Source organism: Pipra filicauda, unplaced genomic scaffold (assembly GCF_003945595.2).
Source record: "Pipra filicauda isolate LSUMZ 115617 unplaced genomic scaffold, ASM394559v2 scaffold347_size1265977_pilon, whole genome shotgun sequence".
Taxonomy (NCBI): domain Eukaryota; kingdom Metazoa; phylum Chordata; class Aves; order Passeriformes; family Pipridae; genus Pipra; species Pipra filicauda.
Window position 1 is genome coordinate 1,128,773 of NW_024104473.1, and position 11,450 is coordinate 1,140,222.

At 48.4% G+C, this 11,450-nt stretch overlaps 1 protein-coding gene across 2 annotated transcripts; it reads left to right on the plus strand.

Moving 5' to 3' along the window:
• Positions 1-146: 146 nt before the first annotated feature.
• MRPL1 (mitochondrial ribosomal protein L1) lies at positions 147-6,776 on the plus strand. Of its 2 annotated transcripts, none has more exons than XM_039384352.1 (11): positions 147-508; positions 781-849; positions 943-2,026; positions 2,189-2,294; positions 3,102-3,342; positions 3,561-3,644; positions 3,890-3,961; positions 4,162-4,273; positions 4,733-4,833; positions 5,631-5,712; positions 6,497-6,776. In XM_039384352.1, the coding sequence occupies exons 3-11, from the start codon at positions 1,993-1,995 to the stop codon at positions 6,673-6,675; spliced, it is 1,011 nt and encodes a 336-aa protein (XP_039240286.1). In that variant the 5' UTR covers positions 147-508; positions 781-849; positions 943-1,992; the 3' UTR covers positions 6,676-6,776. The 2 variants fall into 2 exon arrangements, with proteins under 2 accessions (XP_039240286.1, XP_027596996.1); XM_027741195.2 differs by having other exon boundaries at positions 1,290-2,026.
• The last annotated feature ends 4,674 nt before the right edge of the window (positions 6,777-11,450 follow it).

Below are 11,450 nucleotides of genomic sequence, written 5' to 3' on the forward strand. Positions count from 1 at the left end.
GGCGGCGGCGGCGGCGGCGAGCAGGAGGAGGAGGAGGAGGAGGAGGAGCGGCGGCGGCCGGGGAGCGGAGGGCGGAGGAGACGGGGGCGGGCGCGGGGAGGCGGCGGGCGGTGCCGGGGCCGCGGCGGGGGGGACGGTGGGCACTCGCGGGGCCGTGTCACCGCGCACGGCCGGGCCTTGCTACCCCCCCGAGAGATCAGAGGGGCCCCTTCCCCGGCTTCACCCCTGGCTTTTACACCCCCCCCCCCGGTTTCACAGCTGTCACCGGGCTGCGGCGCCCAAGGGGACGTGGCGTGGCTTGGCTTCGCGGGCCGCTCGCCCCCGGCGCTGCGAGAGGGAAGAGTCCACCTTTCCGAAGGGATTTGACATGTCCTCGTCGGTGCCAGACACCTTTGTTTCTCCGCAGGCGGCAGCTCCTCTGCTGGGAAGCGTGTTTTTGGCGCCCAGATTTCAGTGGCACGGCCCCCCCGTGAGTCCTGAGGGCGGCTGGAGCAGGGAAGAGCACCAGGTAAATGTCGCCCCGTCGTCTCCCGGACGCACCAGCAGCCCTTTGGGATGGACGCGAGGAAAAGATGGATTGGAAAATAAAATAAAAGCAGCACCCCGGCACGGGGAGGGATGTGGGTCTCTCTGTACCCCGGTGAGAAAGCAGTGGTAGAAAAGAAAAGCGTCAGGGAGATGGAGGGAGGTGTCTGAGGGAGCAGCAGGTGGCTGGGGGGGGCACAGAGGGGGACAAGAGATCAGGCCTGAGGACTTTTCTTTGTAATTTTCTTTCTACAGCAGTTGCCTGGGCTCGTGCTGGACACAAAAAACTCAAGGATGCCCGGAGAGCGGGAAGTGCCTCTGTTGGTAGGAAATGGGCTTTGGAGCAAGTGCATAATTGGGAATGGGCGCACGATCACCGTGAGCTCATGTTTCTCTCCCAAAATCCATGATTCACAGCAGAGACTTTGTGTCTAACAAGCCAGAGGCTTGCAAGGGGATTCCAGAGTCATGGAGTTAAGACTGTGAAGGATTCAGGTCGTTACCTGCACATTAAACAGTCTCCGGTTACATCTGCCACCACTGTGGGAGTCAAACATTAGGGAGTCCTAATGCCCATCCAAAATAATTCCATTTCCCACCCTATGTTTTAAACTCATGTCACTCCTCACTGAGGCTTTTTAACCGAGGAGGGTTCCTTTTCCTCCTGTCACCCTGACAATTCCCCATCTCCATCCTTTCCCAGGATGCTGAGCATAGAGTTACACTGGACAAACATGGATCAGTTATGTTGATTTGTTTTGCAGAGCCACACGTCTGATTTAAAAATTCTTAGACATGGATTGATCAGGATCGGGATGTTTTTAGTCAAAAAAGCGCATCAGTGTTGAATAAAGGCCCTCCCTTTAACCATTATAGTTTGTGGTATGTATCTGATAAGCTTAGGAGACAGTTAACAAAGTCCTTGCAGGTGGATGCTGCTCCACGAGTGGAGCAGTGTGGATCAGGCAACTCTTATCCCAATCCATTTGCAAGGGAAGAGGAGTGAAAATACCATTCTGGAATTACACGGGGCTCGGAGGTCACACTGTTAATCGTTAACTAGATAATGTTCGCGTTAACTTGACAATGTTCACCCAAACAGACGTGGTGGAACAGGTGGAAACGCGCCCATGTCAGCGGCTCTGCTTGCCCTCAGCCGCCATGTTGGTTCGGGGGCGGGAACACCAGTTTTGTTCGCGGCGCTATGACACAACCCCGAGATTGCCCCGAGACCCCTTTCAGGCCGGTTAAGAAGCGAACTGGAGGCTTTTAACCAGCCCCCGGCAAGGGGTTACCCCTCTCCGGACAGCGAGCACACGCCAGGAGAGGGGGAAAGCGCACCCGCGGAACGCCAGGCCCAGGGCACGACGGGCGGGTGGACGGCAGTAAAGGGAACACCGTCCTCGGTCTCGGGGAGCGAGTTCCGCGGGGAACGCTTTGGGCGCTGCACCGCGGCGGCTCGGCAAGATGGCGGCGCCCAGCGCCCGCTGCCTGTGGAGAGGTGATGGGGTTGTGCTGAGGGAGCCGGGGGCGCCACCGCCTCTCCGCCTCCGCCCGCCGCCCTGGGGCGGCCCCGGGGTCCGGGGAGGGCCTACCCGGGCGGGGCAGGGGTAGCGGGAGGCCTCGACGCCTGTCTGAAGCGATGTTTGCTCTTCCCCCGCAGCACTGGCCCCGCAGCGCGGGTGGGTCCGCGCCGGGCTGGAGCAGCGCCTCGCCGCCCCCACCGTGGTGAGCGCCGCGACCGCCCGGCCCTTCGCGGCGGCAGCCAAGTGAGTGCGGGTCCGGTATTCCGGGAGGCTCCCTCGGCCGCGGGGGTGGTGGTAGCGGGGTGTGTGGGGCGTTCTTGGTGTCTGCAGTGTTGCTCCAACAGCCCAGAGGCCTTGGTGGCGTAAACACTTATCATAAAGAGCGTCACGGTTATGGGGAAGGACTGAGCGGGTGGCTTTGAAATGTGCTTTAGGAGGCTGTGGCAGGGTTACAACATGAAGGCTGCTGAGCTCGTGGGCTCGGTTTCAAACACTTCCTCGTCTTCAGTTTGCTTTTTAGTGTTTAATTTGTTGCCTCTTTAATAACACAGCATGACTCGGAGAAGTGAGAAGGACCTCGGTGTACAGGAGTGTGAACAGTGTTGTACACTGAGCGTTCTGAGGTGCTGCAGGCTCTGTTGCCATGGTTAGACAGGAATGGAGTGTCTAGTTACTAATTTTTAGAAAAACATTTTAATATTTTTTTCCATGCCTTGAGACCCTCTGGAAATAGGAAGAAGGGTGAAAATTGGGGCTGGTGTTTAACTGCATGCAAAATGCTGCAGGGAAGGGAGGAGAAACCTTTTTTATGAGGTGAGACTGCTACAACAAGAAGAAGAGAAACCTTGCAGTTGTTCCTTCCCTGTTGGATTTTCTCAGTTTAGGCCAGCCCAGGCGAAGGCCAGCCCAGGGGGTGTGTTCCCCTCATGCTGGTTTTGCTTTGGTGCAGCAGCAGGTCCTTAACACGTGACACACCATGTTCTTGACAGGCTGAACTCTTCAACTGATGACCTAACAAGGTTTGGTTTTGGTTTGTTTTTTTCGTCTTAGACCTGCCAAAAAAGGTGCCCAGTGGACCAAGCAGGAGAAAGCCAAGGACAAACCCTCCCGCCGGCGGCGGCCGCTGATGACGAAGCCCGTGGACGACGTGTACCTGACGTGGCTCTACCGGCGCCCCTTCTACGACCTGGAGCAGGCCGTGGGCATGCTGAAGAAGTTCCAGCAGCTGGACTTCACTCACCCCAAGCAGTTTGTCTATATCAATGTGTTCCTGGATATGGCCCTGAAGAAGGTTAGGTCTGGAAGGGTGTAGGGGTCTTGGCGGGGTTTTTTTTTTTAAGGGTTTAAATCTGCTCCGGACTTTGCACTTGCGTGGTTTTGCCAGCACACCTCGCTGTGCTTTGTTCTGGGGTCACTGTTTCACTTCTTCACCTTGTTTGGATTTGTAACTTGCCCTCGAGTCATGATTTTTCTTTGGTTTTTTTACTGGTTTTTTGATTCACTTCCTAGAAAAAGCTGGATCCTTTCTCGGGTGCCGTCGCCCTTCCCCATCGCTTTACGGATGAAGTGAATAAGGTTTTGGTTTTCACAGAGGTGGGTGAGCCTGGATTAACTTTATTTGTGTGTGTTTTATGTGTCCAGAAAAATCCTGCAGCTGTTCTTTGCCACTTAATCATCCTAGCAGAACAGACTTCCATATATCTGTATGAGATAGTCCAAAAGAAGCGATTTTTGTCCCGAAGCAAAAGCTTGAGCCAAAGTTTTTACAAAAATGAAGCCTTTTTGGTACAGACTAATTGGTAGTACAGCTGTTCATAGCTATGTTTTTCTCTCAACAGAATGAGCAAGAAGCTGAAATAGCTCGGGAGAGTGGAGCTGAGATCGTGGGGGGACTTGAATTAATGAAATGGGTATTGGTTTTTATTTTAATTTTTTTAAGAATTATATATATAGTCTAATTTAAACTGTGTTTGGGCCTGGGGAGGGGAAGAAACCTGATGTCCAGTAAACTCCAGCTTGCCAATGTGAAGAGTGAGGGATGGGTTTGTGTGCTCAGACAGCTTTGCAGGTCCACTTGTGTGCTAAATATATTGAATTGTTTTTGTTGCAGATCTTGGAGGATGAAATCCAAGCAGATTTCTATGTGGCTGTTCCTGCCATAATACCCAAGCTAGTACCACTGAGGAACAAACTGAAACGGAAATTCCCGAGCACCAGAAAAAGTAAGAAGCGATTCTTCCTCGCAGCTCTCGATTGCTGAAGAGGATTTAACTCTGGAGGTGCCACTGAAAGGGTTTTTTGCCGAGGATGTGTAATTACATTCAGTATTAGACTGTATTTGACTGCACCACTTGTTCTGTCTTAGGTAAAGGAAATTTTAGGAGTCCAGATTTGTGCTTTTCTCCTACAACAGGCAAATCCGGGATTAGAACCAAGATAAATTTGCCTGCTAATTACCCTTAATTAATCCTGATGAATGAGGAAGGAGGGAAGGTGGAAACTGTTTCTATAATACCCCTGAGGACACCACTGTCTTGTTTGTGAAACTGCATTTTGGAGTGGAGTTCAGCTGCCTTAATTAATTACCACTTTACTAATACCACACTTATCTGTGCTAATAGGCGTCACTCAGACAACTCTTTTTGCCTTTTTTTGCCTTTATTTATTTTTTTTTTAAACAGATTCCCTGGGCAGTGATATTCCCAAAATGGTGCAGCTCTTCAGAGAATGTCACGAGTACGCCGTGCAAGACGAGAGTGTAATCAAGACAAGGATAGCCAGGGTAAGTTGTATGGAGAGTTTTCTCTCCTGAGCAGAACTCAAGTTAGTATTAAAAGAAAGGGGAAAAAAAAGATGTTTTCAGTCTGTTGCCCGAGATTTTTAACCGTGTTCTTTAACTGACCTGGGAAGGAGATGGAACTCTTTGTTGTGCAGCATCTTCAGCTGGTTTTAACCTTTTTTTATTTTTTTTAAGTAAATGAACTATGGGTAAGTCCATGGTCAATATGGACAGAAGGATGAAAAAGTGTTTCCTTTACTCAAATAATTAATGACTTAATTTTGATAACTGTATTTCTGGACTGGAGCAGAAAGAACTGTGTTACACCTGACATATAACATTCATTTCTGCTTATTTATTTATTTTCTGTGCCCCAAACTGTGTGTTTTTTTATTTTTCCTTCTGGTTTGTCTCTTTTTAATCCTGCCTGATGTTTAGTTTTCCTCTAACTGATGGTGGCACAGGAAGGAAGGGTACTAAACACCTGATCCCGAGAGAATTGTTCCAAACTTTGAACAGGGAGATAGCTGATTGTGTGCACACCAGGATTTAGTGTGAAATGCTTGTTTGGAAGCTGGGATATTTAATTGGGTGTGGGAGCTGTGTTGAAATACTTGAAACCCTCTGAGCATTGCCTGTCTTCATTGTGGGGCTGTTAGTGGGATTTTGAACTCCTTAACAGGGAACACGGAGAAGGAAGATCTACCCAAGTGTAGGATAAATAAATACCCAGTGTTCTCAGGTTTATTCATCTGGGCTTCAAGTACTGCCATGTCTAACCTGGCATTGTCCTTTTCCAGCTGGATATGCCTACTGAGCACATAATTGCCAATCTAAAGGCAGTTATCCATGATATCTGCACCTTCAAGCCACCACCTTATGGTAAGGAGCTGCTGTTCTAAGGTGGGAGTTAAAGTTATTAGCAAACAAAACTAAGAACTGAGTGGTTTTAACTAATTGTCATTAAGTGACCTTTCTATTCCCAGGATATTTCCAAAATTTCTGGGGCATCTGCTTAGCTGGAGAGGAAGTGGTGGTTCATGAGCATAATTTTAGGGAAGAGTAGCCTTGTGTGAGCGAAGAAAAGAACTTTTTATACTAATACTTGCCTCGTGTCTGCCAAAAGAATCATCTTGCACCTCTCCCAGTGATGCTGTTAATAGTAACTGCTGTACAGAGACCAGACCATGCCTTGAGGAGTCCAAATAAAAAGCATAAAGGGTTGGTTGACTTGAAATATAATAAATAGGTGCAGAAAGGGGTGGTATTTTTGTTCTGGATGATTTTAAATGTGAATTATGCCAGCCTAGTTCAGTCATCTGGTCTTGGTAGCATTTCTGCTGATTAGTGATTGATTCTTGTGGTGGGCCCTGATGAAAAATATTTCCTGTTTGTGGGAAGCAAACTTGCTAATGTTTACAACAGTGGAGTCTAGCTGTGCTTTACTGTCAGTCATTTACAGCAACTAGTTATCAATAACTTAATTAGTTCTTGTCAGGCTTTCCATAGGTGATAGCAGGTGTCTGTCAGGGAGGATGGGAAACTGTGGGCTGAAGGGATGTGCCTTGTTGGGATTCTGGACACGGTGGGGATCAGTACTGAGGTGAGTCAGCCTGGAGCCATGGAAAGGGGCCGAGTGACCACGTGGGTGGTGTTTGTTTTCTAGATCCCATTGTGCAGAGGTTGGTGATCAGATCTTCAACCAGTGAAGGTTTGCAAGTGAACCTCGATGGAATCTTACCTCAAGTGGAGAAAGCAGAAGAAAAGGAAGAAGAAGAAGAAGAAAGAAGCGCAGATGACGAGGATGAAGCAGAAAAACCTGTCCAGGAACCCGTTAGTACCTGAGGTCTTTCCTTGTAGATCTGACGGTCACGCTTGGGAAGCAAAGGGTGTCGTTCAAATCATGCTCTGTGGAAACAAAAAATAAATGGAACTCGTGAATTTCACTTCCAGTTTCTGTGTAACAATGTCACAAACAGGAGCCTGTTGTCAGAACCAGGGATTTTTTTTTCCCTAAGGAAAAATTGAATGTGTTCTGTGGGAGGAGTAGCCATGCACCTTCTGTCTCAAACAATGTAGGTTCATCTCTGTGTGACTGAAACTGTGTCCCTCAGAGAATCCAGGCAGTTCATGGTTTGCTTGCACTATCCCAGGCAGAACTGTACTTACAGTATTTTGGGATGAATCCTGCCTGAAGCTCCAAGTGTCACTTGTCTATTTTCCATCATAGAGGTGGTTCTTGAAGGGCTTGTGAACAACCACTTGGGATAAGTGGATCAGCCCGTCTTGGGTGTGCTTGGAACGTGAACTGATTTCATTATCTGTGGAAATTGCTCTGATTTCTTATTTTTCTTGCTTTCCTCCAGCGCAGTTCCTAAATATACACTGGCAACCAGGATGTCTTTCCCTTTTTTTTCCCCGTTCTTTCCAGGAGGTGGCGTTCCTGCTCTTCCCTCCTGTATAAGTGTTGGAAAAAGAAATTCTCCTTGGGTGGTTTGTTTTTTTTTTAATGTTAGTAAAACTGTACCCCCAAATGTAAGATGGTTCCTAAAAGGATTGGCTATTTACAATAGGGATCCTGTTGGATGAGCTGATCCGAATCTGGAAAGGTTTGTGACTTGAAGTCATTCCTGTTATTGGAGGCAGGGCTTGTTTTTCCAAGAGGTTGCTCAGATATGTCTGCATGGAAGTTCTTGTAGTTCCCATCTGAAGCATTTGGCTGCTGTCAGTCAGGGAGCTTGGAATGTTCCTGTTAGGCCACAGTGATAGATTATGGATTATGTGGGGTGCTTTGCTCAGAGTTTGATCAAAAAATTCTCTTTAGGGGTGTGGAGGGAAGTTTCACACTGACTAAGTAGACTTGCTGGGTTCTATGTGGAAAAAGCAATGCCAGTGCACTTGGGTGTCCATCTGAACACATTTTCCCTCCTTCCTTTGTTCTGCACAAGTTTAAGTTGTAGAGTAAAGCTTTTTTAGCTTCCTAATACTGATGTCTAGGAATTTCTGGTCTGGAGCACCAGTTTGAGAAGATAGGTGAGGGTAAGTAATTAAGAAGAAACTGGTTTTTTTTTTAATTACTTCGGATTTGTGGAGTTTTTCCCCTTTACCCTGTGCTTTAAATAATTGATTGTACAGGTAACTAGTGGTTGTGTGCTGGCAGGTCTAGTCCATGAGCAAAGGTAGTCACTTAATCAGCCTGCACAAAAGGCTTGATTACTTCTGACAAGTTTTATCTGGATGTTTTTTTTCTAGTGAAAAGAAAATTAATCATGTTGCATAAGCTCCTCATCTACAGCCTGTCTCCCTTCATTAGCTCGTGTACAGCATCCTCTGCAAGTACATCCCTGATCCTGCCACCTTTTTCCTGCTTGGAATTTGTGCTGAGGACGAGCAGGAAACGTGAAGCCACAGGGATGTGCTTCGGGACCTTGGCTCTTGGTGCATCCCAGCTGGATCACCAGCAGGTGATCAGCATTCTGAATTTTAGCAAAAGGTAGGACACTGTTTTACAGGAAGGCTGTTTCACCCTGAAGATCACGTTTTGTGCCTGTGTGTAAGCCAGGAGTGTCTTTATTACTAAGGGATTACACATATAAGGGATATTATGAGGCATTACAGTGGATATGTGCTGTTTGTGACCCCAGAGGAGCAGTGTGAAGGTGAGTTACCTCTTGGTGTGGAGGAGCAAACCTTGTGATATCATTTGCATAGGTTTCTTGCTCTCTTCTCTGTTCTTTTGGCTAATTTCCAAGGCTTTAATATCCACTATGGAAAAAGACCTGCCCTTTTTGGTGGATTTAAGAAAGTGATGCTCGAGCATAAATATGCGGGTGAGCTTAAATCGGAAGCTCTCAGACTGCTGAGTGTGCTCTCAAAGAATAAAAGTGTGTGGAATAACAAAGTTCCTGCAGAGATCTGCACTTGGAAAATTCGAATACTGTGGGAATACTGTAAATCTGGCTCTCTAGAAGTCAGGGCAGCAAGAGAAGTAGCTCATGAACTCTGCAAGTTTTCGGGTGTAGTTCTGAATACGTGCTGCTAAATGCTAAAGGGATAATGCCCCTGGTCTGTGTGGTACTGAAACAGTGTTGTACATTGCTGGCTTCTAGAAATCACAGTTCTAGAAAAATTTTATCAAAAAAGGGAATGCTGCAGTGCCTTTGTAATGCAGATAATGTACAGTGGCTTTTAAATTTTTTTTTATCTGGAGCTGCTGTTATTTAACTGAGGAGAGGAGCAGGAGATGAGCTGGGATTCATGACGAGAGCACACAGAAACATTTGCCCAAACAAGGAAGAAATTGTCCTGGAAGCACGTGGGCAGCTCTGGGGAATGCAGGGTTTAGGCTGACACAGCCTCAACCTGGACTTGTACGGGAATTCATTGCACTCCAAAAAACTTGGGATCTCTGTAGGTCAAACTGAGTTCACGAGGCTTTTGCTGTGAGTTCTGCCACGGAGGTGAGGTTGGAAGAGGAGGGCGGGGATGTTACAAATGCCACATCCAAAACTAGCAGGGGTGAGATGTTTTTAGTGCTGAGCTGGGCATTCCGAGTGATTAAATATGATGACATTTATGTCCTGCAGCACCGTTGGTCAGTGTCAGCTCCAAGGCTACTTGGAAAACGAGGAAAACTCCAGTCTTCCCAAACTGCCAGGTACTGGAGGATGCTGGGTTAAGTTAAAATACTACTGTATGCAGGGACTCTGCAGTGACATATTGTTTGGGTCACTGGCAGGGCTGGACAGGGCTGTGGCACTTGGAATGATCGAAAGATGGATTTTACACATTAATAAGTTAATGAACCCTCTCTGTACTTGGCTTTTACTATTTCCACCCGTTGTCCCTTGCTGGTGCTCCTTTGAGTTTGATCAAGTTGTCCTGAGTTTCGCTTGAGGAGTTAGAAGGGAATAAGGGCCTGTGCATTTCTTCCTTTCATCATTTCTGCCGTATCTGAAAGGAACATGAAACACTTGTTTGTATAGTGCTGGTGCGTGCAGAGATAGTTGTTATGTCTCCCTGCTCCTATTTTTATAAAGAACAACCTCCTGCTAATAGCTAATGAGTATTAACTTGAGAAACTCATCATGCAAATCGCTGCTTGGATCTTGGAGCCGTGCCAAGCTGCACATTTTGCATCTCACATTTGTTGCTGGAATTCCAACATGGTGATTAAAGGCATGCAATCCTGAAAAAAAAAAAAAAAAAGGAAATCTGACCTCCAGCTTGGAGTTCAAGATGGTAGTGTTCATTAGGAAGTGAATCAGAACTGAACAGATGGAACTACCACGAGGAATTATTATCAAATTGGGCTGCCATCGTTGCATTTAATCAGGAGATGAAGGCAGCAGCAGCCCAGCTCTGTACAACTGACTGCTATGTGGGAATTGGGATACTGCTATGAAACAGGAACACTGAAATTAGCTGGGAAAAAAAAGATGATTTCATTCATGGACTGGTAAAACTAAGCTCACTTTTTTAGTTCCTTTCAGGTTGAGGCTTTGGCTCGTAGCAGTTTAATGGCTGTGACTTCCAATGTGGGTCTGGTTTTCTTTATCCTCAGACTTAAAGGAGCCCAGTTTTCATTTGGAAAAGTTGGCTCCAGTATCTTCTGTTGGGTGTGCAGTGCTGGAGGGGTGAGAGAGGGAGTTTTTCATGAGTGGACGTGGCACCGTATGTGTGTTGAGGTGCTTAAAGCAAGAAAACGTTGCAAGTGGAACAGTTTAGCTTGGGCTTTGGTCGTTTTTCTTAGTTTGAGTGCTTGATTTGTGATTGCCAATGTTGGAGTCTTCATCTATTCCATGGATTTGCACTAGAAAGGCAGAGGAAAGGAGGTGACACGGCAGGAAGAAATGGACAAGGCAGTGACAAAAGTACCGTAGTTTCCCTAAACAGCCCCTGCTCCTTTGTTGTACTTCTTGTTACAATAATACAAACAAAACTGACAGACACCCAAACACAACTACTGACCAGCTTCAAACCCACGGGGAGAGGGTGACCTTTCCCAGGCATCATTGTGCGAGCCGGGCTAAAGGCAGCGGGGTCAGGTCCAACACAAACACGCTTGCTTTGCCTATTCCCGGTGCTGCTGCGGCTGGGACAGGTTGTGGGATCGCTGGGGGCCGTTTCATCCCCAGGGAGCTACCGAGGAGAAGGAGAAAGAGGAGGAGGAGGAGTATGAGGAGAGGCTCCCCTGGTCCCCCCGCGCAAGGTGCGGGGGAGGAGGAGGAGAGGCTCCCGCGGCTCCCCTGCCCAAGGTGTCGAGGAGGAGGAGCAGGAGGAGAAGAGGCTCCCCCGGTGCCGGGAGGAGGAGGAGGAGAAGAAGGAGGAGGAGAAGCTCCCCCGGTGCCGGGAGGAGGAAAGAGGAGGAGGAGAAGGAGAAGCTCCCCCGGTGCCGGGAGGAGGAAGGAGGAGGAGGAGAAGGAGAAGCTCCCCCGGTGCCGGGAGGAGGAAGGAGGAGGAGGAGAAGCTCCCCCGGTGCCGGGAGGAGGAAGGAGGAGGAGGAGAAGCTCCCCCGGTGCCGGGAGGAGGAAGGAGGGCGCCGCGCTGCCCGGGGCGGGGCGGGGGGCGGGCGGGCTGCGGCGCGGAGCTGCCGCTTTGTCTGCGGGCAAAGTTTGGCG